At 66.2% G+C, this 24,502-nt stretch overlaps 5 protein-coding genes across 5 annotated transcripts; all 5 read left to right on the forward strand.

The window, feature by feature from the left end:
• Positions 1-57: 57 nt before the first annotated feature.
• Positions 58-1,915, forward strand: LOC311154524 (serine/threonine-protein kinase pim-1-like; the record flags this gene model as incomplete). The annotated part of the gene is made up of 5 exons (XM_084207113.1): positions 58-120; positions 217-267; positions 556-922; positions 1,322-1,498; positions 1,812-1,915. Exons 3-5 carry the CDS (start codon positions 577-579, stop codon positions 1,913-1,915), a joined length of 627 nt encoding a protein of 208 aa, XP_084063239.1. The 5' UTR covers positions 58-120; positions 217-267; positions 556-576.
• A 3,492-nt stretch (positions 1,916-5,407) lies between these two features.
• LOC311154586 (serine/threonine-protein kinase pim-1-like) lies at positions 5,408-7,265 on the forward strand (the record flags this gene model as incomplete). The annotated part of the gene is made up of 5 exons (XM_084207220.1): positions 5,408-5,470; positions 5,567-5,617; positions 5,906-6,272; positions 6,672-6,848; positions 7,162-7,265. Exons 3-5 carry the CDS (start codon positions 5,927-5,929, stop codon positions 7,263-7,265), a joined length of 627 nt encoding a protein of 208 aa, XP_084063346.1. The 5' UTR covers positions 5,408-5,470; positions 5,567-5,617; positions 5,906-5,926.
• Positions 7,266-10,757: 3,492 nt separating this feature from the next.
• On the forward strand, positions 10,758-12,615 carry LOC311155159 (serine/threonine-protein kinase pim-1-like; the record flags this gene model as incomplete). The annotated part of the gene is made up of 5 exons (XM_084208090.1): positions 10,758-10,820; positions 10,917-10,967; positions 11,256-11,622; positions 12,022-12,198; positions 12,512-12,615. The coding sequence occupies exons 3-5, from the start codon at positions 11,277-11,279 to the stop codon at positions 12,613-12,615; spliced, it is 627 nt and encodes a 208-aa protein (XP_084064216.1). The 5' UTR covers positions 10,758-10,820; positions 10,917-10,967; positions 11,256-11,276.
• A 3,492-nt stretch (positions 12,616-16,107) lies between these two features.
• Positions 16,108-17,965, forward strand: LOC311155300 (serine/threonine-protein kinase pim-1-like; the record flags this gene model as incomplete). The annotated part of the gene is made up of 5 exons (XM_084208332.1): positions 16,108-16,170; positions 16,267-16,317; positions 16,606-16,972; positions 17,372-17,548; positions 17,862-17,965. Exons 3-5 carry the CDS (start codon positions 16,627-16,629, stop codon positions 17,963-17,965), a joined length of 627 nt encoding a protein of 208 aa, XP_084064458.1. The 5' UTR covers positions 16,108-16,170; positions 16,267-16,317; positions 16,606-16,626.
• Positions 17,966-21,457: 3,492 nt separating this feature from the next.
• LOC311154959 (serine/threonine-protein kinase pim-1-like) lies at positions 21,458-23,315 on the forward strand (the record flags this gene model as incomplete). Its single annotated transcript, XM_084207825.1, has 5 exons — positions 21,458-21,520; positions 21,617-21,667; positions 21,956-22,322; positions 22,722-22,898; positions 23,212-23,315. Exons 3-5 carry the CDS (start codon positions 21,977-21,979, stop codon positions 23,313-23,315), a joined length of 627 nt encoding a protein of 208 aa, XP_084063951.1. The 5' UTR covers positions 21,458-21,520; positions 21,617-21,667; positions 21,956-21,976.
• Positions 23,316-24,502: the final 1,187 nt, after the last annotated feature.

Raw genomic sequence — 24,502 nt, forward strand, 5'->3', positions numbered from 1 at the left:
TCGCTCTCCACCGCAGGGCAAAAGGAGGAGCTGCAGGAGCTGTACCAGCTGGGCCCACAGCTGGGCAGCGGTGGCTTCGGCACCGTTTTCTCGGGCATCCGCCTCTCCGACGGGAGCCCGGTGAGTGGCCGCGACGGCCGGGCGTGGGAGGAGGGGCAGCGGTGGGGAGGGGCAGGGCCCGAGCTCAGCCCTCCCTCCTCTCTGCACGGCTTGCAGGTGGCCATCAAACGCGTGGCCCGGGAGAGCGTCCTGCAGTGGGACGAGCTGGTGAGTGAGCGGGGCCAGAGGGGCGCGGCGGGCAGGGAGAATCCCGGGGCGCCGATTGGGAGCGGGAGACGGGGGAGGGGGGAGCCGCAGAATCGCGGGCCTGGGCACGCCAAACAGCGGCGCGGGGCCGGACGGGGGGCACCCCCCAAGCATCCCCTGGGCGGGAGGAAGCCCAAGCGCCAGGGAGGCTGCGCAGCGGAGGCACTGGGGCGTGCCAGGCAGGGCGCAGCACTGCGGCCCCAGGGCAGCATCGGGCCACCGGAGGCACTGATTTTCTCCTCCTCCCAGCCCGACGGCACCCGCGTGCCCATGGAGATCGTGCTGATGGAGAAGGTGGGCTCTGGCTGCCACAACATCATCCAGCTCCTCGACTGGTTCGAGCTGCCTGACAGCTTCGTGCTGGTGATGGAGCGTCCGGAGGCATCGCAGGATCTCCTGCAGCTCCTGCTGGAGCAGGAGTTCCTGTGCGAGGAGATGGCGCGCTGGCTTTTCGTCCAGGTGCTGGAGGCCGTGCGGCACTGCACCGCCTGCGGCGTCCTGCACCGGGACATCAAGCCGGAGAACCTCCTCGTGGACCCGGAGAGCGGCGACCTGAAGCTCATCGACTTCGGTTGCAGCACCTTCCTCCAGGAGCGGGCCTTCACGCGGTTTGCCGGTGAGCCCACGGCCCGGGCCCTGCTCCCGGTGCCAGGCACTGCACGGCCCCACTCCCTCCTGGGCTGCGGGCTGTGGCCTTCAGCCGGCTGCCCTTTGGCACGGGGCAGACGCCGTGCCCCGGGAGCCAGCTGCCGTCCCTGCCGACAGAGGGGGGCGGCAAAAGCCGGCTCCCGGCCTCTCGGCTCGGCAGGCCCGCAAGGGCCTGGGCCGCTCCGCTGGCCTTCTTGGCCCTTGCAAAGAATGGTTTCTTGGCTTTGGCCAGCTGGCTGGGGGACACAGGGTGGCCTCAGGGGGGAAGCTGTGGCCGCGGGTGCGGCCCCTGCGTCCGCCAGGAGGCTGGCGCTAGGCGCTGGAAGGCAGCGGCCCGCGCCTGGACAGCGCCGCTTGTCTCCCCTAGGAACGCACGCCTACAGCCCGCCCGAGTGGATCACCCTCGGCCGCTACCACGGCCACGCGGCGACCGTCTGGTCCCTGGGCGTGCTGCTGTACGCCATGGTCTGTGGGAGCCTGCCCTTCAAAGACGACCGTGACATCGTGCTGGGGCAGCTCTCCTTCTGGCAGCAGGTCTCTCCAGGTTGGTGTCAGGCCCCAGAAGGGCGGGCTTTGGCAGACGGCGGCGCGCGGCCCACGCGCGGCTCCGCGCGACGTCGACCTGCCCCCAAGGGCCGGCCGCGGGAGGTGGCCCGTGCCGACGGGGTCGGCGTGGCAGGCGCGGCCGCGGGAGGCGGCCGTGTCCCGCCGCGCCGCTCTCCCGCGCCGAGCAGAGTCCGTCGGGAGGCCGGCGCGGCCCCGAGCACGCGCAGCGCGGCCCGGGCCCCGCGGGCGCCGGGGGCAGCTGGGCAGGAGCCTTCTGCCAGTGACCGGCCCTTTCTGCCTTCTCTCCCCAGAGTGCCAGCATCTGATCCGCTGGTGTTTGGCCAAGCGCCCCGCGGACAGGCCGGAGCTGGAGGAGATCTTGCGCCACCCTTGGGTGCGGGGCAGGCGTTTTTGACGCCTTGCCGGAGCCTCTGCAGCACCCGCTTACAGAATCCCACGCAGGACTGGGGACCCGAGAAATAAAACACCACCACACCCTTTGCGGCATGTCAAGTCTGGTCCTTGTCAGCAACTTCCGCTAAAGAAACCTCTTGGGAAAAGGGGAGATCCCAGTGCTCCCTTCAGCCTTTGTCAAGTTTCCCATGCCTTTCCCCATCCCAGGAGGGAGGGTACTTTTGTGTCTTCAAGCACAGGCTGTAGTGCGGGTAGGAGGGGCTTGACCGAGCCAAGAAATGCAACAGTGAAACAACAGCTGCCCTTTCAAACAAAGTGACGAGGGCTTCTTGGTGTGTCTCTTGAAGTGACACACGGGTCCCTGTGTGCATTGCGAGGGTCGGCGGCTGTGAGGGACAGAGACGACTGCTCTCCAGAGCTCTGAGAAGAACCAGAAGCGGCGGAACGTCATTTTGGCTTGGGCCCCCATGAACTCTTCCTCTTTCTTTCCCTCCCATCAGCGGCAGGCAAATGCGCACCAGGCCTCGTGGCTCATGCCAGAGCCTTCTTCCTCCCCAGGAAGCCTCCTCCCAGTTAGGGAGGCCCCCCTGCCCTTCCCCCGCCACTCCCCAGGACTCTCCAGCTCAGCCCCCCTAGAGCCAGGCCTGAGCCCCACGTGCCCTGGGCCAAGCAGGGATGGGCGGCCCTCTTGTTGGCCACAGCCACCACAAAGAAATGGAGGCTCCAACCTCTGACAAGAGGCCAGTAAAGCCTCAGCTCGGAGCATGAGGGGAGAAGACTTCAGGCTCCTCAGGGAACTGCTAAGCAAGGCCCCAGGGGGAAAAGGTCTCCTGAAGGTACTGGGCTCCATCAGTGCTGGTCGCTTTGGAAACATCACCTCCTAAGGGCACAGGAGCAGGCGATGCCCAAATGAGGGAAGCCAGGCAGGCGAGGCTCAAGGCTGGCTTGCCTGGACAGGCATCTTCTCTGGGAAAGAGGAAGGAAGAGGAAGCTGTGTGCCCAGTGGAATCCAGGTCAGGAGAGGAATACACAGATGCTTCTAGCCACTGTAGGGAGAGATTTGGTGTTGTGAAAGCTCAGCGGGAGATGAAGGTGGCCAGAAATGCAGGGCATGATAAAAGAAGCGCTATTAAATACCAAAAAAAACCCGTTGCAGAAATAACATTGAAATAACATTGTCCCCTTCCAGGATGTGGATGGCCAGCTCACAAACAAGGACAGAGACACGGCAAAGGTGTTTAAGGTGCGTTCGTTGCCTCTGTCTTCGACGCTCGTCCCCCCTTTCCCAGTGGAAAACATTGCACTGGTGTACCAAGGGACACTGCAAGGTCCTTGAAGAGGGCAAGCCCCGCTCAGCAGAAACCAAAGCACCCGTGTTTGGTGCACAGCATTGCCGCGCAAAGCCAACGCGTGCCAGCTGTTGGGAAGAAAGAAACCGGATCTCAGTCCAAGCCAGAGCACCGTGGGAGCACAGTGAGCGCTCCTTGGCAAAGCCCGATTTATTTAGAGCAGAGGCACAGCAGAAGCCAGTGAGCTGCTAACAAGAAACTCTTCCTGCCCTCGACAGCCAGCTCAGGAGAGCTCCTCAGAGACAGAGGAACTCTGACTCCCTTTGTGTCTGGAGGATCTATCTTCTCAGGCACCGAGTAGTGGGTGTTTCCAGCTGGGAACGCTGAAACGTCCCGGCAGCCGTGGGCTTGAGGCCGCTGGCAGCAGCGCTTTTGCTGGTGCGCCACTGGCTCCAGGGAACGATGCCTTGCAACAGGCTGAGCTCCCGTTCTCGCTGCCAGCAGGCTTTCCCTGGCCACGTCCATCTTCAGCCACGAGCCGGTCCTGCCGATCCTGGAGGCGGGCTGGGCCGTGACGGCACAAAGGGGCTGAGCGCTGGCGTGAGGCAGGGCTGTGATGTCCCAGCACTGTGACGTCGCCGCGCTGTCGCTATATAAGACGGGCCAGCGCCCGCAGCCGCCAGTGCAGTCGCGATGGGACGTGCCGGAGCCACGAGTGACGGCGGCGTCCTGATGACTGTGCTTGTCCTGCTGCTGGCCGCTGTGACTGTCTGGTGGGCCCTTGGCCACCGGCAACCACGGAGCCGGCGGGCACGGACAGCAAAGAGGAGCAAGCGCCCCGGCGTCTGGCCCAGAGGCCCACGGAGGAAGCGGGGAGCCCCTGTGGCTCCCAGGTCCCCCAGGCCTCGGGCGACTCCTCGCAAGCGGCCACGTGCTCCCGCGAGCCCCCCGGGCAGGCCCTGCGGCTGCGGCCCCTGCGTGGCAGTGGCCCAGGAGGTGCAGGAGCTGATGCGGCGTCTCTGGGCTCGCAATGGGACACGTGGGCCGCTCTACTCGGGGATGTGGCAGGCGTTGTGGAAAGAACTGGAGGAGCTGGTGAAGCGAGGCCACCTGCCCTGCTGTGGCCCGTCCAGCTCCTCCTCCCGAAGCCTCCATCCCTTCGAGAGGCTGCTCCCAGCAAGATTTTCCATCCCTGGGAGAGCTTCAAGGCCTGCGAGGATGGCACAGCAGGGGAGAACCGCCACCCCTGCAGGAACCTCAGGCTGTCAGAGACCCTGCGTCCTGGCCGCAGCCTCTGCTATCTCTGGCAGCCTCCATCCCTCGCAGAGGCTCAGTGAGACCTGTCAGCCTGCAGAAGGTGCAGAGCCCGTGGACAGGTCTCCAGGCTCCCTTGGGCTCACGGACTTCAACAACGCGGGCACACCCCTGACCCTTGACGTGGCCGGGGAAAGCCCAGAAGTCCGGATGGGAGCCCAGCCCGATCCAGGGGAGCCTTCTTGGGAGAAGCTGGCCAAGCAGCAAGCGTCCTGGAGCCAGCAGCGGCCATCCCACAGCTGCCAGGAGGCTGTGCCGCTTGTGCCGGCCGGCGACAGCCCGAGCCTGGTGGTGGAGACGAGCCTGGAGACACCAAGGAGGCTCCTCCATCTCCAGGAAGCTGTCCCAAGACAGCCCTCGAGGGCCACCAAGGGCTCTCTAATAGCAGGTGAGATCTCCTGAGGAGCTGTCTGAGGCTCCCCCGGGGCCCTTGAGGGCCGCGGCCAGGCCAGGCCAGGGCCCCTGAGAGCGGCCTAGTTGCTGGCTCTTTCCCGTGCCTCTCATGGCACGGCTTCAGAAGGCACTGCTTGGTTTGCAGCTGCTCCTGGGACGCCCTTGGGCGAAGCCTCGGGCTGCAGCCCCGGCCGTCGTCAAGAGCAGGGTCCAGCCCACGACGCCGGGGACAGCGACGGTGCCGCCCTGCCCCGCTGCAGCGGGGCTCCTGCGGCCGCCTGCGCGCGCTGCCCTGGCCCGGTTCTGCCGCTCGCCTGCCCGTCGGCCGGGGGGCGGCGGCCGCTGCCCGGCGCGCAGCAGGAAGCAGGTGAGAGCAGCGCGGCCCGCTTCACTCTCGGGCACTTGGCGGGGGGGTGGCTCCTGGGCGCAAGGCTGATGGCTCGCTCTCCACCGCAGGGCAAAAGGAGGAGCTGCAGGAGCTGTACCAGCTGGGCCCACAGCTGGGCAGCGGTGGCTTCGGCACCGTTTTCTCGGGCATCCGCCTCTCCGACGGGAGCCCGGTGAGTGGCCGCGACGGCCGGGCGTGGGAGGAGGGGCAGCGGTGGGGAGGGGCAGGGCCCGAGCTCAGCCCTCCCTCCTCTCTGCACGGCTTGCAGGTGGCCATCAAACGCGTGGCCCGGGAGAGCGTCCTGCAGTGGGACGAGCTGGTGAGTGAGCGGGGCCAGAGGGGCGCGGCGGGCAGGGAGAATCCCGGGGCGCCGATTGGGAGCGGGAGACGGGGGAGGGGGGAGCCGCAGAATCGCGGGCCTGGGCACGCCAAACAGCGGCGCGGGGCCGGACGGGGGGCACCCCCCAAGCATCCCCTGGGCGGGAGGAAGCCCAAGCGCCAGGGAGGCTGCGCAGCGGAGGCACTGGGGCGTGCCAGGCAGGGCGCAGCACTGCGGCCCCAGGGCAGCATCGGGCCACCGGAGGCACTGATTTTCTCCTCCTCCCAGCCCGACGGCACCCGCGTGCCCATGGAGATCGTGCTGATGGAGAAGGTGGGCTCTGGCTGCCACAACATCATCCAGCTCCTCGACTGGTTCGAGCTGCCTGACAGCTTCGTGCTGGTGATGGAGCGTCCGGAGGCATCGCAGGATCTCCTGCAGCTCCTGCTGGAGCAGGAGTTCCTGTGCGAGGAGATGGCGCGCTGGCTTTTCGTCCAGGTGCTGGAGGCCGTGCGGCACTGCACCGCCTGCGGCGTCCTGCACCGGGACATCAAGCCGGAGAACCTCCTCGTGGACCCGGAGAGCGGCGACCTGAAGCTCATCGACTTCGGTTGCAGCACCTTCCTCCAGGAGCGGGCCTTCACGCGGTTTGCCGGTGAGCCCACGGCCCGGGCCCTGCTCCCGGTGCCAGGCACTGCACGGCCCCACTCCCTCCTGGGCTGCGGGCTGTGGCCTTCAGCCGGCTGCCCTTTGGCACGGGGCAGACGCCGTGCCCCGGGAGCCAGCTGCCGTCCCTGCCGACAGAGGGGGGCGGCAAAAGCCGGCTCCCGGCCTCTCGGCTCGGCAGGCCCGCAAGGGCCTGGGCCGCTCCGCTGGCCTTCTTGGCCCTTGCAAAGAATGGTTTCTTGGCTTTGGCCAGCTGGCTGGGGGACACAGGGTGGCCTCAGGGGGGAAGCTGTGGCCGCGGGTGCGGCCCCTGCGTCCGCCAGGAGGCTGGCGCTAGGCGCTGGAAGGCAGCGGCCCGCGCCTGGACAGCGCCGCTTGTCTCCCCTAGGAACGCACGCCTACAGCCCGCCCGAGTGGATCACCCTCGGCCGCTACCACGGCCACGCGGCGACCGTCTGGTCCCTGGGCGTGCTGCTGTACGCCATGGTCTGTGGGAGCCTGCCCTTCAAAGACGACCGTGACATCGTGCTGGGGCAGCTCTCCTTCTGGCAGCAGGTCTCTCCAGGTTGGTGTCAGGCCCCAGAAGGGCGGGCTTTGGCAGACGGCGGCGCGCGGCCCACGCGCGGCTCCGCGCGACGTCGACCTGCCCCCAAGGGCCGGCCGCGGGAGGTGGCCCGTGCCGACGGGGTCGGCGTGGCAGGCGCGGCCGCGGGAGGCGGCCGTGTCCCGCCGCGCCGCTCTCCCGCGCCGAGCAGAGTCCGTCGGGAGGCCGGCGCGGCCCCGAGCACGCGCAGCGCGGCCCGGGCCCCGCGGGCGCCGGGGGCAGCTGGGCAGGAGCCTTCTGCCAGTGACCGGCCCTTTCTGCCTTCTCTCCCCAGAGTGCCAGCATCTGATCCGCTGGTGTTTGGCCAAGCGCCCCGCGGACAGGCCGGAGCTGGAGGAGATCTTGCGCCACCCTTGGGTGCGGGGCAGGCGTTTTTGACGCCTTGCCGGAGCCTCTGCAGCACCCGCTTACAGAATCCCACGCAGGACTGGGGACCCGAGAAATAAAACACCACCACACCCTTTGCGGCATGTCAAGTCTGGTCCTTGTCAGCAACTTCCGCTAAAGAAACCTCTTGGGAAAAGGGGAAATCCCAGTGCTCCCTTCAGCCTTTGTCAAGTTTCCCATGCCTTTCCCCATCCCAGGAGGGAGGGTACTTTTGTGTCTTCAAGCACAGGCTGTAGTGCGGGTAGGAGGGGCTTGACCGAGCCAAGAAATGCAACAGTGAAACAACAGCTGCCCTTTCAAACAAAGTGACGAGGGCTTCTTGGTGTGTCTCTTGAAGTGACACACGGGTCCCTGTGTGCATTGCGAGGGTCGGCGGCTGTGAGGGACAGAGACGACTGCTCTCCAGAGCTCTGAGAAGAACCAGAAGCGGCGGAACGTCATTTTGGCTTGGGCCCCCATGAACTCTTCCTCTTTCTTTCCCTCCCATCAGCGGCAGGCAAATGCGCACCAGGCCTCGTGGCTCATGCCAGAGCCTTCTTCCTCCCCAGGAAGCCTCCTCCCAGTTAGGGAGGCCCCCCTGCCCTTCCCCCGCCACTCCCCAGGACTCTCCAGCTCAGCCCCCCTAGAGCCAGGCCTGAGCCCCACGTGCCCTGGGCCAAGCAGGGATGGGCGGCCCTCTTGTTGGCCACAGCCACCACAAAGAAATGGAGGCTCCAACCTCTGACAAGAGGCCAGTAAAGCCTCAGCTCGGAGCATGAGGGGAGAAGACTTCAGGCTCCTCAGGGAACTGCTAAGCAAGGCCCCAGGGGGAAAAGGTCTCCTGAAGGTACTGGGCTCCATCAGTGCTGGTCGCTTTGGAAACATCACCTCCTAAGGGCACAGGAGCAGGCGATGCCCAAATGAGGGAAGCCAGGCAGGCGAGGCTCAAGGCTGGCTTGCCTGGACAGGCATCTTCTCTGGGAAAGAGGATGGAAGAGGAAGCTGTGTGCCCAGTGGAATCCAGGTCAGGAGAGGAATACACAGATGCTTCTAGCCACTGTAGGGAGAGATTTGGTGTTGTGAAAGCTCAGCGGGAGATGAAGGTGGCCAGAAATGCAGGGCATGATAAAAGAAGCGCTATTAAATACCAAAAAAAACCCGTTGCAGAAATAACATTGAAATAACATTGTCCCCTTCCAGGATGTGGATGGCCAGCTCACAAACAAGGACAGAGACACGGCAAAGGTGTTTAAGGTGCGTTCGTTGCCTCTGTCTTCGACGCTCGTCCCCCCTTTCCCAGTGGAAAACATTGCACTGGTGTACCAAGGGACACTGCAAGGTCCTTGAAGAGGGCAAGCCCCGCTCAGCAGAAACCAAAGCACCCGTGTTTGGTGCACAGCATTGCCGCGCAAAGCCAACGCGTGCCAGCTGTTGGGAAGAAAGAAACCGGATCTCAGTCCAAGCCAGAGCACCGTGGGAGCACAGTGAGCGCTCCTTGGCAAAGCCCGATTTATTTAGAGCAGAGGCACAGCAGAAGCCAGTGAGCTGCTAACAAGAAACTCTTCCTGCCCTCGACAGCCAGCTCAGGAGAGCTCCTCAGAGACAGAGGAACTCTGACTCCCTTTGTGTCTGGAGGATCTATCTTCTCAGGCACCGAGTAGTGGGTGTTTCCAGCTGGGAACGCTGAAACGTCCCGGCAGCCGTGGGCTTGAGGCCGCTGGCAGCAGCGCTTTTGCTGGTGCGCCACTGGCTCCAGGGAACGATGCCTTGCAACAGGCTGAGCTCCCGTTCTCGCTGCCAGCAGGCTTTCCCTGGCCACGTCCATCTTCAGCCACGAGCCGGTCCTGCCGATCCTGGAGGCGGGCTGGGCCGTGACGGCACAAAGGGGCTGAGCGCTGGCGTGAGGCAGGGCTGTGATGTCCCAGCACTGTGACGTCGCCGCGCTGTCGCTATATAAGACGGGCCAGCGCCCGCAGCCGCCAGTGCAGTCGCGATGGGACGTGCCGGAGCCACGAGTGACGGCGGCGTCCTGATGACTGTGCTTGTCCTGCTGCTGGCCGCTGTGACTGTCTGGTGGGCCCTTGGCCACCGGCAACCACGGAGCCGGCGGGCACGGACAGCAAAGAGGAGCAAGCGCCCCGGCGTCTGGCCCAGAGGCCCACGGAGGAAGCGGGGAGCCCCTGTGGCTCCCAGGTCCCCCAGGCCTCGGGCGACTCCTCGCAAGCGGCCACGTGCTCCCGCGAGCCCCCCGGGCAGGCCCTGCGGCTGCGGCCCCTGCGTGGCAGTGGCCCAGGAGGTGCAGGAGCTGATGCGGCGTCTCTGGGCTCGCAATGGGACACGTGGGCCGCTCTACTCGGGGATGTGGCAGGCGTTGTGGAAAGAACTGGAGGAGCTGGTGAAGCGAGGCCACCTGCCCTGCTGTGGCCCGTCCAGCTCCTCCTCCCGAAGCCTCCATCCCTTCGAGAGGCTGCTCCCAGCAAGATTTTCCATCCCTGGGAGAGCTTCAAGGCCTGCGAGGATGGCACAGCAGGGGAGAACCGCCACCCCTGCAGGAACCTCAGGCTGTCAGAGACCCTGCGTCCTGGCCGCAGCCTCTGCTATCTCTGGCAGCCTCCATCCCTCGCAGAGGCTCAGTGAGACCTGTCAGCCTGCAGAAGGTGCAGAGCCCGTGGACAGGTCTCCAGGCTCCCTTGGGCTCACGGACTTCAACAACGCGGGCACACCCCTGACCCTTGACGTGGCCGGGGAAAGCCCAGAAGTCCGGATGGGAGCCCAGCCCGATCCAGGGGAGCCTTCTTGGGAGAAGCTGGCCGAGCAGCAAGCGTCCTGGAGCCAGCAGCGGCCATCCCACAGCTGCCAGGAGGCTGTGCCGCTTGTGCCGGCCGGCGACAGCCCGAGCCTGGTGGTGGAGACGAGCCTGGAGACACCAAGGAGGCTCCTCCATCTCCAGGAAGCTGTCCCAAGACAGCCCTCGAGGGCCACCAAGGGCTCTCTAATAGCAGGTGAGATCTCCTGAGGAGCTGTCTGAGGCTCCCCCGGGGCCCTTGAGGGCCGCGGCCAGGCCAGGCCAGGGCCCCTGAGAGCGGCCTAGTTGCTGGCTCTTTCCCGTGCCTCTCATGGCACGGCTTCAGAAGGCACTGCTTGGTTTGCAGCTGCTCCTGGGACGCCCTTGGGCGAAGCCTCGGGCTGCAGCCCCGGCCGTCGTCAAGAGCAGGGTCCAGCCCACGACGCCGGGGACAGCGACGGTGCCGCCCTGCCCCGCTGCAGCGGGGCTCCTGCGGCCGCCTGCGCGCGCTGCCCTGGCCCGGTTCTGCCGCTCGCCTGCCCGTCGGCCGGGGGGCGGCGGCCGCTGCCCGGCGCGCAGCAGGAAGCAGGTGAGAGCAGCGCGGCCCGCTTCACTCTCGGGCACTTGGCGGGGGGGTGGCTCCTGGGCGCAAGGCTGATGGCTCGCTCTCCACCGCAGGGCAAAAGGAGGAGCTGCAGGAGCTGTACCAGCTGGGCCCACAGCTGGGCAGCGGTGGCTTCGGCACCGTTTTCTCGGGCATCCGCCTCTCCGACGGGAGCCCGGTGAGTGGCCGCGACGGCCGGGCGTGGGAGGAGGGGCAGCGGTGGGGAGGGGCAGGGCCCGAGCTCAGCCCTCCCTCCTCTCTGCACGGCTTGCAGGTGGCCATCAAACGCGTGGCCCGGGAGAGCGTCCTGCAGTGGGACGAGCTGGTGAGTGAGCGGGGCCAGAGGGGCGCGGCGGGCAGGGAGAATCCCGGGGCGCCGATTGGGAGCGGGAGACGGGGGAGGGGGGAGCCGCAGAATCGCGGGCCTGGGCACGCCAAACAGCGGCGCGGGGCCGGACGGGGGGCACCCCCCAAGCATCCCCTGGGCGGGAGGAAGCCCAAGCGCCAGGGAGGCTGCGCAGCGGAGGCACTGGGGCGTGCCAGGCAGGGCGCAGCACTGCGGCCCCAGGGCAGCATCGGGCCACCGGAGGCACTGATTTTCTCCTCCTCCCAGCCCGACGGCACCCGCGTGCCCATGGAGATCGTGCTGATGGAGAAGGTGGGCTCTGGCTGCCACAACATCATCCAGCTCCTCGACTGGTTCGAGCTGCCTGACAGCTTCGTGCTGGTGATGGAGCGTCCGGAGGCATCGCAGGATCTCCTGCAGCTCCTGCTGGAGCAGGAGTTCCTGTGCGAGGAGATGGCGCGCTGGCTTTTTGTCCAGGTGCTGGAGGCCGTGCGGCACTGCACCGCCTGCGGCGTCCTGCACCGGGACATCAAGCCGGAGAACCTCCTCGTGGACCCGGAGAGCGGCGACCTGAAGCTCATCGACTTCGGTTGCAGCACCTTCCTCCAGGAGCGGGCCTTCACGCGGTTTGCCGGTGAGCCCACGGCCCGGGCCCTGCTCCCGGTGCCAGGCACTGCACGGCCCCACTCCCTCCTGGGCTGCGGGCTGTGGCCTTCAGCCGGCTGCCCTTTGGCACGGGGCAGACGCCGTGCCCCGGGAGCCAGCTGCCGTCCCTGCCGACAGAGGGGGGCGGCAAAAGCCGGCTCCCGGCCTCTCGGCTCGGCAGGCCCGCAAGGGCCTGGGCCGCTCCGCTGGCCTTCTTGGCCCTTGCAAAGAATGGTTTCTTGGCTTTGGCCAGCTGGCTGGGGGACACAGGGTGGCCTCAGGGGGGAAGCTGTGGCCGCGGGTGCGGCCCCTGCGTCCGCCAGGAGGCTGGCGCTAGGCGCTGGAAGGCAGCGGCCCGCGCCTGGACAGCGCCGCTTGTCTCCCCTAGGAACGCACGCCTACAGCCCGCCCGAGTGGATCACCCTCGGCCGCTACCACGGCCACGCGGCGACCGTCTGGTCCCTGGGCGTGCTGCTGTACGCCATGGTCTGTGGGAGCCTGCCCTTCAAAGACGACCGTGACATCGTGCTGGGGCAGCTCTCCTTCTGGCAGCAGGTCTCTCCAGGTTGGTGTCAGGCCCCAGAAGGGCGGGCTTTGGCAGACGGCGGCGCGCGGCCCACGCGCGGCTCCGCGCGACGTCGACCTGCCCCCAAGGGCCGGCCGCGGGAGGTGGCCCGTGCCGACGGGGTCGGCGTGGCAGGCGCGGCCGCGGGAGGCGGCCGTGTCCCGCCGCGCCGCTCTCCCGCGCCGAGCAGAGTCCGTCGGGAGGCCGGCGCGGCCCCGAGCACGCGCAGCGCGGCCCGGGCCCCGCGGGCGCCGGGGGCAGCTGGGCAGGAGCCTTCTGCCAGTGACCGGCCCTTTCTGCCTTCTCTCCCCAGAGTGCCAGCATCTGATCCGCTGGTGTTTGGCCAAGCGCCCCGCGGACAGGCCGGAGCTGGAGGAGATCTTGCGCCACCCTTGGGTGCGGGGCAGGCGTTTTTGACGCCTTGCCGGAGCCTCTGCAGCACCCGCTTACAGAATCCCACGCAGGACTGGGGACCCGAGAAATAAAACACCACCACACCCTTTGCGGCATGTCAAGTCTGGTCCTTGTCAGCAACTTCCGCTAAAGAAACCTCTTGGGAAAAGGGGAAATCCCAGTGCTCCCTTCAGCCTTTGTCAAGTTTCCCATGCCTTTCCCCATCCCAGGAGGGAGGGTACTTTTGTGTCTTCAAGCACAGGCTGTAGTGCGGGTAGGAGGGGCTTGACCGAGCCAAGAAATGCAACAGTGAAACAACAGCTGCCCTTTCAAACAAAGTGACGAGGGCTTCCTGGTGTGTCTCTTGAAGTGACACACGGGTCCCTGTGTGCATTGCGAGGGTCGGCGGCTGTGAGGGACAGAGACGACTGCTCTCCAGAGCTCTGAGAAGAACCAGAAGCGGCGGAACGTCATTTTGGCTTGGGCCCCCATGAACTCTTCCTCTTTCTTTCCCTCCCATCAGCGGCAGGCAAATGCGCACCAGGCCTCGTGGCTCATGCCAGAGCCTTCTTCCTCCCCAGGAAGCCTCCTCCCAGTTAGGGAGGCCCCCCTGCCCTTCCCCCGCCACTCCCCAGGACTCTCCAGCTCAGCCCCCCTAGAGCCAGGCCTGAGCCCCACGTGCCCTGGGCCAAGCAGGGATGGGCGGCCCTCTTGTTGGCCACAGCCACCACAAAGAAATGGAGGCTCCAACCTCTGACAAGAGGCCAGTAAAGCCTCAGCTCGGAGCATGAGGGGAGAAGACTTCAGGCTCCTCAGGGAACTGCTAAGCAAGGCCCCAGGGGGAAAAGGTCTCCTGAAGGTACTGGGCTCCATCAGTGCTGGTCGCTTTGGAAACATCACCTCCTAAGGGCACAGGAGCAGGCGATGCCCAAATGAGGGAAGCCAGGCAGGCGAGGCTCAAGGCTGGCTTGCCTGGACAGGCATCTTCTCTGGGAAAGAGGATGGAAGAGGAAGCTGTGTGCCCAGTGGAATCCAGGTCAGGAGAGGAATACACAGATGCTTCTAGCCACTGTAGGGAGAGATTTGGTGTTGTGAAAGCTCAGCGGGAGATGAAGGTGGCCAGAAATGCAGGGCATGATAAAAGAAGCGCTATTAAATACCAAAAAAAACCCGTTGCAGAAATAACATTGAAATAACATTGTCCCCTTCCAGGATGTGGATGGCCAGCTCACAAACAAGGACAGAGACACGGCAAAGGTGTTTAAGGTGCGTTCGTTGCCTCTGTCTTCGACGCTCGTCCCCCCTTTCCCAGTGGAAAACATTGCACTGGTGTACCAAGGGACACTGCAAGGTCCTTGAAGAGGGCAAGCCCCGCTCAGCAGAAACCAAAGCACCCGTGTTTGGTGCACAGCATTGCCGCGCAAAGCCAACGCGTGCCAGCTGTTGGGAAGAAAGAAACCGGATCTCAGTCCAAGCCAGAGCACCGTGGGAGCACAGTGAGCGCTCCTTGGCAAAGCCCGATTTATTTAGAGCAGAGGCACAGCAGAAGCCAGTGAGCTGCTAACAAGAAACTCTTCCTGCCCTCGACAGCCAGCTCAGGAGAGCTCCTCAGAGACAGAGGAACTCTGACTCCCTTTGTGTCTGGAGGATCTATCTTCTCAGGCACCGAGTAGTGGGTGTTTCCAGCTGGGAACGCTGAAACGTCCCGGCAGCCGTGGGCTTGAGGCCGCTGGCAGCAGCGCTCTTGCTGGTGCGCCACTGGCTCCAGGGAACGATGCCTTGCAACAGGCTGAGCTCCCGTTCTCGCTGCCAGCAGGCTTTCCCTGGCCACGTCCATCTTCAGCCACGAGCCGGTCCTGCCGATCCTGGAGGCGGGCTGGGCCGTGACGGCACAAAGGGGCTGAGCGCTGGCGTGAGGCAGTGCTGTGATGTCCCAGCACTGTGACGTCGCCGCGCTGTCGCTATATAAGACGGGCCAGCGCCCGCAGCCGCCAGTGCAGTCGCGATGGGACGTGCCGGAGCCACGAGTGACGGCGGCGTCCTGATGACTGTGCTTGTCCTGCTGCTGGCCGCTGTGACTGTCTGGTGGGCCCTTGGCCACCGGCAACCACGGAGCCGGCGGGCACGGACAGCAAAGAGGAGCAAGCGCCCCGGCGTCTGGCCCAGAGGCCCACGGAGGAAGCGGGGAGCCCCTGTGGCTCCCAGGTCCCCCAGGCCTCGGGCGACTCCTCGCAAGCGGCCACGTGCTCCCGCGAGCCCCCCGGGCAGGCCCTGCGGCTGCGGCCCCTGCGTGGCAGTGGCCCAGGAGGTGCAGGAGCTGATGCGGCGTCTCTGGGCTCGCAATGGGACACGTGGGCCGCTCTACTCGGGGATGTGGCAGGCGTTGTGGAAAGAACTGGAGGAGCTGGTGAAGCGAGGCCACCTGCCCTGCTGTGGCCCGTCCAGCTCCTCCTCCCGAAGCCTCCATCCCTTCGAGAGGCTGCTCCCAGCAAGATTTTCCATCCCTGGGAGAGCTTCAAGGCCTGCGAGGATGGCACAGCAGGGGAGAACCGCCACCCCTGCAGGAACCTCAGGCTGTCAGAGACCCTGCGTCCTGGCCGCAGCCTCTGCTATCTCTGGCAGCCTCCATCCCTCGCAGAGGCTCAGTGAGACCTGTCAGCCTGCAGAAGGTGCAGAGCCCGTGGACAGGTCTCCAGGCTCCCTTGGGCTCACGGACTTCAACAACGCGGGCACACCCCTGACCCTTGACGTGGCCGGGGAAAGCCCAGAAGTCCGGATGGGAGCCCAGCCCGATCCAGGGGAGCCTTCTTGGGAGAAGCTGGCCGAGCAGCAAGCGTCCTGGAGCCAGCAGCGGCCATCCCACAGCTGCCAGGAGGCTGTGCCGCTTGTGCCGGCCGGCGACAGCCCGAGCCTGGTGGTGGAGACGAGCCTGGAGACACCAAGGAGGCTCCTCCATCTCCAGGAAGCTGTCCCAAGACAGCCCTCGAGGGCCACCAAGGGCTCTCTAATAGCAGGTGAGATCTCCTGAGGAGCTGTCTGAGGCTCCCCCGGGGCCCTTGAGGGCCGCGGCCAGGCCAGGCCAGGGCCCCTGAGAGCGGCCTAGTTGCTGGCTCTTTCCCGTGCCTCTCATGGCACGGCTTCAGAAGGCACTGCTTGGTTTGCAGCTGCTCCTGGGACGCCCTTGGGCGAAGCCTCGGGCTGCAGCCCCGGCCGTCGTCAAGAGCAGGGTCCAGCCCACGACGCCGGGGACAGCGACGGTGCCGCCCTGCCCCGCTGCAGCGGGGCTCCTGCGGCCGCCTGCGCGCGCTGCCCTGGCCCGGTTCTGCCGCTCGCCTGCCCGTCGGCCGGGGGGCGGCGGCCGCTGCCCGGCGCGCAGCAGGAAGCAGGTGAGAGCAGCGCGGCCCGCTTCACTCTCGGGCACTTGGCGGGGGGGTGGCTCCTGGGCGCAAGGCTGATGGCTCGCTCTCCACCGCAGGGCAAAAGGAGGAGCTGCAGGAGCTGTACCAGCTGGGCCCACAGCTGGGCAGCGGTGGCTTCGGCACCGTTTTCTCGGGCATCCGCCTCTCCGACGGGAGCCCGGTGAGTGGCCGCGACGGCCGGGCGTGGGAGGAGGGGCAGCGGTGGGGAGGGGCAGGGCCCGAGCTCAGCCCTCCCTCCTCTCTGCACGGCTTGCAGGTGGCCATCAAACGCGTGGCCCGGGAGAGCGTCCTGCAGTGGGACGAGCTGGTGAGTGAGCGGGGCCAGAGGGGCGCGGCGGGCAGGGAGAATCCCGGGGCGCCGATTGGGAGCGGGAGACGGGGGAGGGGGGAGCCGCAGAATCGCGGGCCTGGGCACGCCAAACAGCGGCGCGGGGCCGGACGGGGGGCACCCCCCAAGCATCCCCTGGGCGGGAGGAAGCCCAAGCGCCAGGGAGGCTGCGCAGCGGAGGCACTGGGGCGTGCCAGGCAGGGCGCAGCACTGCGGCCCCAGGGCAGCATCGGGCCACCGGAGGCACTGATTTTCTCCTCCTCCCAGCCCGACGGCACCCGCGTGCCCATGGAGATCGTGCTGATGGAGAAGGTGGGCTCTGGCTGCCACAACATCATCCAGCTCCTCGACTGGTTCGAGCTGCCTGACAGCTTCGTGCTGGTGATGGAGCGTCCGGAGGCATCGCAGGATCTCCTGCAGCTCCTGCTGGAGCAGGAGTTCCTGTGCGAGGAGATGGCGCGCTGGCTTTTCGTCCAGGTGCTGGAGGCCGTGCGGCACTGCACCGCCTGCGGCGTCCTGCACCGGGACATCAAGCCGGAGAACCTCCTCGTGGACCCGGAGAGCGGCGACCTGAAGCTCATCGACTTCGGTTGCAGCACCTTCCTCCAGGAGCGGGCCTTCACGCGGTTTGCCGGTGAGCCCACGGCCCGGGCCCTGCTCCCGGTGCCAGGCACTGCACGGCCCCACTCCCTCCTGGGCTGCGGGCTGTGGCCTTCAGCCGGCTGCCCTTTGGCACGGGGCAGACGCCGTGCCCCGGGAGCCAGCTGCCGTCCCTGCCGACAGAGGGGGGCGGCAAAAGCCGGCTCCCGGCCTCTCGGCTCGGCCGGCCCGCAAGGGCCTGGGCCGCTCCGCTGGCCTTCTTGGCCCTTGCAAAGAATGGTTTCTTGGCTTTGGCCAGCTGGCTGGGGGACACAGGGTGGCCTCAGGGGGGAAGCTGTGGCCGCGGGTGCGGCCCCTGCGTCCGCCAGGAGGCTGGCGCTAGGCGCTGGAAGGCAGCGGCCCGCGCCTGGACAGCGCCGCTTGTCTCCCCTAGGAACGCACGCCTACAGCCCGCCCGAGTGGATCACCCTCGGCCGCTACCACGGCCACGCGGCGACCGTCTGGTCCCTGGGCGTGCTGCTGTACGCCATGGTCTGTGGGAGCCTGCCCTTCAAAGACGACCGTGACATCGTGCTGGGGCAGCTCTCCTTCTGGCAGCAGGTCTCTCCAGGTTGGTGTCAGGCCCCAGAAGGGCGGGCTTTGGCAGACGGCGGCGCGCGGCCCACGCGCGGCTCCGCGCGACGTCGACCTGCCCCCAAGGGCCGGCCGCGGGAGGTGGCCCGTGCCGACGGGGTCGGCGTGGCAGGCGCGGCCGCGGGAGGCGGCCGTGTCCCGCCGCGCCGCTCTCCCGCGCCGAGCAGAGTCCGTCGGGAGGCCGGCGCGGCCCCGAGCACGCGCAGCGCGGCCCGGGCCCCGCGGGCGCCGGGGGCAGCTGGGCAGGAGCCTTCTGCCAGTGACCGGCCCTTTCTGCCTTCTCTCCCCAGAGTGCCAGCATCTGATCCGCTGGTGTTTGGCCAAGCGCCCCGCGGACAGGCCGGAGCTGGAGGAGATCTTGCGCCACCCTTGGGTGCGGGGCAGGCGTTTTTGACGCCTTGCCGGAGCCTCTGCAGCACCCGCTTACAGAATCCCACGCAGGACTGGGGACCCGAGAAATAAAACACCACCACACCCTTTGCGGCATGTCAAGTCTGGTCCTTGTCAGCAACTTCCGCTAAAGAAACCTCTTGGGAAAAGGGGAAATCCCAGTGCTCCCTTCAGCCTTTGTCAAGTTTCCCATGCCTTTCCCCATCCCAGGAGGGAGGGTACTTTTGTGTCTTCAAGCACAGGCTGTAGTGCGGGTAGGAGGGGCTTGACCGAGCCAAGAAATGCAACAGTGAAACAACAGCTGCCCTTTCAAACAAAGTGACGAGGGCTTCTTGGTGTGTCTCTTGAAGTGACACACGGGTCCCTGTGTGCATTGCGAGGGTCGGCGGCTGTGAGGGACAGAGACGACTGCTCTCCAGAGCTCTGAGAAGAACCAGAAGCGGCGGAACGTCATTTTGGCTTGGGCCCCCATGAACTCTTCCTCTTTCTTTCCCTCCCATCAGCGGCAGGCAAATGCGCACCAGGCCTCGTGGCTCATGCCAGAGCCTTCTTCCTCCCCAGGAAGCCTCCTCCCAGTTAGGGAGGCCCCCCTGCCCTTCCCCCGCCACTCCCCAGGACTCTCCAGCTCAGCCCCCCTAGAGCCAGGCCTGAGCCCCACGTGCCCTGGGCCAAGCAGGGATGGGCGGCCCTCTTGTTGGCCACAGCCACCACAAAGAAATGGAGGCTCCAACCTCTGACAAGAGGCCAGTAAAGCCTCAGCTCGGAGCATGAGGGGAGAAGACTTCAGGCTCCTCAGGGAACTGCTAAGCAAGGCCCCAGGGGGAAAAGGTCTCCTGAAGGTACTGGGCTCCATCAGTGCTGGTCGCTTTGGAAACATCACCTCCTAAGGGCACAGGAGCAGGCGATGCCCAAATGAGGGAAGCCAGGCAGGCGAGGCTCAAGGCTGGCTTGCCTGGACAGGCATCTTCTCTGGGAAAGAGGATGGAAGAGGAAGCTGTGTGCCCAGTGGAATCCAGGTCAGGAGAGGAATACACAGATGCTTCTAGCCACTGTAGGGAGAGATTTGGTGTTGTGAAAGCTCAGCGGGAGATGAAGGTGGCCAGAAATGCAGGGCATGATAAAAGAAGCGCTATTAAATACCAAAAAAAACCCGTTGCAGAAATAACATTGAAATAACATTGTCCCCTTCCAGGATGTGGATGGCCAGCTCACAAACAAGGACAGAGACACGGCAAAGGTGTTTAAGGTGCGTTCGTTGCCTCTGTCTTCGACGCTCGTCCCCCCTTTCCCAGTGGAAAACATTGCACTGGTGTACCAAGGGACACTGCAAGGTCCTTGAAGAGGGCAAGCCCCGCTCAGCAGAAACCAAAGCACCCGTGTTTGGTGCACAGCATTGCCGCGCAAAGCCAACGCGTGCCAGCTGTTGGGAAGAAAGAAACCGGATCTCAGTCCAAGCCAGAGCACCGTGGGAGCACAGTGAGCGCTCCTTGGCAAAGCCCGATTTATTTAGAGCAGAGGCACAGCAGAAGCCAGTGAGCTGCTAACAAGAAACTCTTCCTGCCCTCGACAGCCAGCTCAGGAGAGCTCCTCAGAGACAGAGGAACTCTGACTCCCTTTGTGTCTGGAGGATCTATCTTCTCAGGCACCGAGTAGTGGGTGTTTCCAGCTGGGAACGCTGAAACGTCCCGGCAGCCGTGGGCTTGAGGCCGCTGGCAGCAGCGCTCTTGCTGGTGCGCCACTGGCTCCAGGGAACGATGCCTTGCAACAGGCTGAGCTCCCATTCTCGCTGCCAGCAGGCTTTCCCTGGCCACGTCCATCTTCAGCCACGAGCCGGTCCTGCCGATCCTGGAGGCGGGCTGGGCCGTGACGGCACAAAGGGGCTGAGCGCTGGCGTGAGGCAGTGCTGTGATGTCCCAGCACTGTGACGTCGCCGCGCTGTCGCTATATAAGACGGGCCAGCGCCCGCAGCCGCCAGTGCAGTCGCGATGGGACGTGCCGGAGCCACGAGTGACGGCGGCGTCCTGATGACTGTGCTTGTCCTGCTGCTGGCCGCTGTGACTGTCTGGTGGGCCCTTGGCCACCGGCAACCACGGAGCCGGCGGGCACGGACAGCAAAGAGGAGCAAGCGCCCCGGCGTCTGGCCCAGAGGCCCACGGAGGAAGCGGGGAGCCCCTGTGGCTCCCAGGTCCCCCAGGCCTCGGGCGACTCCTCGCAAGCGGCCACGTGCTCCCGCGAGCCCCCCGGGCAGGCCCTGCGGCTGCGGCCCCTGCGTGGCAGTGGCCCAGGAGGTGCAGGAGCTGATGCGGCGTCTCTGGGCTCGCAATGGGACACGTGGGCCGCTCTACTCGGGGATGTGGCAGGCGTTGTGGAAAGAACTGGAGGAGCTGGTGAAGCGAGGCCACCTGCCCTGCTGTGGCCCGTCCAGCTCCTCCTCCCGAAGCCTCCATCCCTTCGAGAGGCTGCTCCCAGCAAGATTTTCCATCCCTGGGAGAGCTTCAAGGCCTGCGAGGATGGCACAGCAGGGGAGAACCGCCACCCCTGCAGGAACCTCAGGCTGTCAGAGACCCTGCGTCCTGGCCGCAGCCTCTGCTATCTCTGGCAGCCTCCATCCCTCGCAGAGGCTCAGTGAGACCTGTCAGCCTGCAGAAGGTGCAGAGCCCGTGGACAGGTCTCCAGGCTCCCTTGGGCTCACGGACTTCAACAACGCGGGCACACCCCTGACCCTTGACGTGGCCGGGGAAAGCCCAGAAGTCCGGATGGGAGCCCAGCCCGATCCAGGGGAGCCTTCTTGGGAGAAGCTGGCCGAGCAGCAAGCGTCCTGGAGCCAGCAGCGGCCATCCCACAGCTGCCAGGAGGCTGTGCCGCTTGTGCCGGCCGGCGACAGCCCGAGCCTGGTGGTGGAGACGAGCCTGGAGACACCAAGGAGGCTCCTCCATCTCCAGGAAGCTGTCCCAAGACAGCCCTCGAGGGCCACCAAGGGCTCTCTAATAGCAGGTGAGATCTCCTGAGGAGCTGTCTGAGGCTCCCCCGGGGCCCTTGAGGGCCGCGGCCAGGCCAGGCCAGGGCCCCTGAGAGCGGCCTAGTTGCTGGCTCTTTCCCGTGCCTCTCATGGCACGGCTTCAGAAGGCACTGCTTGGTTTGCAGCTGCTCCTGGGACGCCCTTGGGCGAAGCCTCGGGCTGCAGCCCCGGCCGTCGTCAAGAGCAGGGTCCAGCCCACGACGCCGGGGACAGCGACGGTGCCGCCCTGCCCCGCTGCAGCGGGGCTCCTGCGGCCGCCTGCGCGCGCTGCCCTGGCCCGGTTCTGCCGCTCGCCTGCCCGTCGGCCGGGGGGCGGCGGCCGCTGCCCGGCGCGCAGCAGGAAGCAGGTGAGAGCAGCGCGGCCCGCTTCACTCTCGGGCACTTGGCGGGGGGGTGGCTCCTGGGCGCAAGGCTGATGGCTCGCTCTCCACCGCAGGGCAAAAGGAGGAGCTGCAGGAGCTGTACCAGCTGGGCCCACAGCTGGGCAGCGGTGGCTTCGGCACCGTTTTCTCGGGCATCCGCCTCTCCGACGGGAGCCCGGTGAGTGGCCGCGACGGCCGGGCGTGGGAGGAGGGGCAGCGGTGGGGAGGGGCAGGGCCCGAGCTCAGCCCTCCCTCCTCTCTGCACGGCTTGCAGGTGGCCATCAAACGCGTGGCCCGGGAGAGCGTCCTGCAGTGGGACGAGCTGGTGAGTGAGCGGGGCCAGAGGGGCGCGGCGGGCAGGGAGAATCCCGGGGCGCCGATTGGGAGCGGGAGACGGGGGAGGGGGGAGCCGCAGAATCGCGGGCCTGGGCACGCCAAACAGCGGCGCGGGGCCGGACGGGGGGCACCCCCCAAGCATCCCCTGGGCGGGAGGAAGCCCAAGCGCCAGGGAGGCTGCGCAGCGGAGGCACTGGGGCGTGCCAGGCAGGGCGCAGCACTGCGGCCCCAGGGCAGCATCGGGCCACCGGAGGCACTGATTTTCTCCTCCTCCCAGCCCGACGGCACCCGCGTGCCCATGGAGATCGTGCTGATGGAGAAGGTGGGCTCTGGCTGCCACAACATCATCCAGCTCCTCGACTGGTTCGAGCTGCCTGACAGCTTCGTGCTGGTGATGGAGCGTCCGGAGGCATCGCAGGATCTCCTGCAGCTCCTGCTGGAGCAGGAGTTCCTGTGCGAGGAGATGGCGCGCTGGCTTTTCGTCCAGGTGCTGGAGGCCGTGCGGCACTGCACCGCCTGCGGCGTCCTGCACCGGGACATCAAGCCGGAGAACCTCCTCGTGGACCCGGAGAGCGGCGACCTGAAGCTCATCGACTTCGGTTGCAGCACCTTCCTCCAGGAGCGGGCCTTCACGCGGTTTGCCGGTGAGCCCACGGCCCGGGCCCTGCTCCCGGTGCCAGGCACTGCACGGCCCCACTCCCTCCTGGGCTGCGGGCTGTGGCCTTCAGCCGGCTGCCCTTTGGCACGGGGCAGACGCCGTGCCCCGGGAGCCAGCTGCCGTCCCTGCCGACAGAGGGGGGCGGCAAAAGCCGGCTCCCGGCCTCTCGGCTCGGCAGGCCCGCAAGGGCCTGGGCCGCTCCGCTGGCCTTCTTGGCCCTTGCAAAGAATGGTTTCTTGGCTTTGGCCAGCTGGCTGGGGGACACAGGGTGGCCTCAGGGGGGAAGCTGTGGCCGCGGGTGCGGCCCCTGCGTCCGCCAGGAGGCTGGCGCTAGGCGCTGGAAGGCAGCGGCCCGCGCCTGGACAGCGCCGCTTGTCTCCCCTAGGAACGCACGCCTACAGCCCGCCCGAGTGGATCACCCTCGGCCGCTACCACGGCCACGCGGCGACCGTCTGGTCCCTGGGCGTGCTGCTGTACGCCATGGTCTGTGGGAGCCTGCCCTTCAAAGACGACCGTGACATCGTGCTGGGGCAGCTCTCCTTCTGGCAGCAGGTCTCTCCAGGTTGGTGTCAGGCCCCAGAAGGGCGGGCTTTGGCAGACGGCGGCGCGCGGCCCACGCGCGGCTCCGCGCGACGTCGACCTGCCCCCAAGGGCCGGCCGCGGGAGGTGGCCCGTGCCGACGGGGTCGGCGTGGCAGGCGCGGCCGCGGGAGGCGGCCGTGTCCCGCCGCGCCGCTCTCCCGCGCCGAGCAGAGTCCGTCGGGAGGCCGGCGCGGCCCCGAGCACGCGCAGCGCGGCCCGGGCCCCGCGGGCGCCGGGGGCAGCTGGGCAGGAGCCTTCTGCCAGTGACCGGCCCTTTCTGCCTTCTCTCCCCAGAGTGCCAGCATCTGATCCGCTGGTGTTTGGCCAAGCGCCCCGCGGACAGGCCGGAGCTGGAGGAGATCTTGCGCCACCCTTGGGTGCGGGGCAGGCGTTTTTGACGCCTTGCCGGAGCCTCTGCAGCACCCGCTTACAGAATCCCACGCAGGACTGGGGACCCGAGAAATAAAACACCACCACACCCTTTGCGGCATGTCAAGTCTGGTCCTTGTCAGCAACTTCCGCTAAAGAAACCTCTTGGGAAAAGGGGAAATCCCAGTGCTCCCTTCAGCCTTTGTCAAGTTTCCCATGCCTTTCCCCATCCCAGGAGGGAGGGTACTTTTGTGTCTTCAAGCACAGGCTGTAGTGCGGGTAGGAGGGGCTTGACCGAGCCAAGAAATGCAACAGTGAAACAACAGCTGCCCTTTCAAACAAAGTGACGAGGGCTTCCTGGTGTGTCTCTTGAAGTGACACACGGGTCCCTGTGTGCATTGCGAGGGTCGGCGGCTGTGAGGGACAGAGACGACTGCTCTCCAGAGCTCTGAGAAGAACCAGAAGCGGCGGAACGTCATTTTGGCTTGGGCCCCCATGAACTCTTCCTCTTTCTTTCCCTCCCATCAGCGGCAGGCAAATGCGCACCAGGCCTCGTGGCTCATGCCAGAGCCTTCTTCCTCCCCAGGAAGCCTCCTCCCAGTTAGGGAGGCCCCCCTGCCCTTCCCCCGCCACTCCCCAGGACTCTCCAGCTCAGCCCCCCTAGAGCCAGGCCTGAGCCCCACGTGCCCTGGGCCAAGCAGGGATGGGCGGCCCTCTTGTTGGCCACAGCCACCACAAAGAAATGGAGGCTCCAACCTCTGACAAGAGGCCAGTAAAGCCTCAGCTCGGAGCATGAGGGGAGAAGACTTCAGGCTCCTCAGGGAACTGCTAAGCAAGGCCCCAGGGGGAAAAGGTCTCCTGAAGGTACTGGGCTCCATCAGTGCTGGTCGCTTTGGAAACATCACCTCCTAAGGGCACAGGAGCAGGCGATGCCCAAATGAGGGAAGCCAGGCAGGCGAGGCTCAAGGCTGGCTTGCCTGGACAGGCATCTTCTCTGGGAAAGAGGATGGAAGAGGAAGCTGTGTGCCCAGTGGAATCCAGGTCAGGAGAGGAATACACAGATGCTTCTAGCCACTGTAGGGAGAGATTTGGTGTTGTGAAAGCTCAGCGGGAGATGAAGGTGGCCAGAAATGCAGGGCATGATAAAAGAAGCGCTATTAAATACCAAAAAAAACCCGTTGCAGAAATAACATTGAAATAACATTGTCCCCTTCCA

Source organism: Fringilla coelebs (assembly GCF_963513975.1).
Source record: "Fringilla coelebs genome assembly, chromosome: 6".
NCBI lineage: Eukaryota > Metazoa > Chordata > Aves > Passeriformes > Fringillidae > Fringilla > Fringilla coelebs.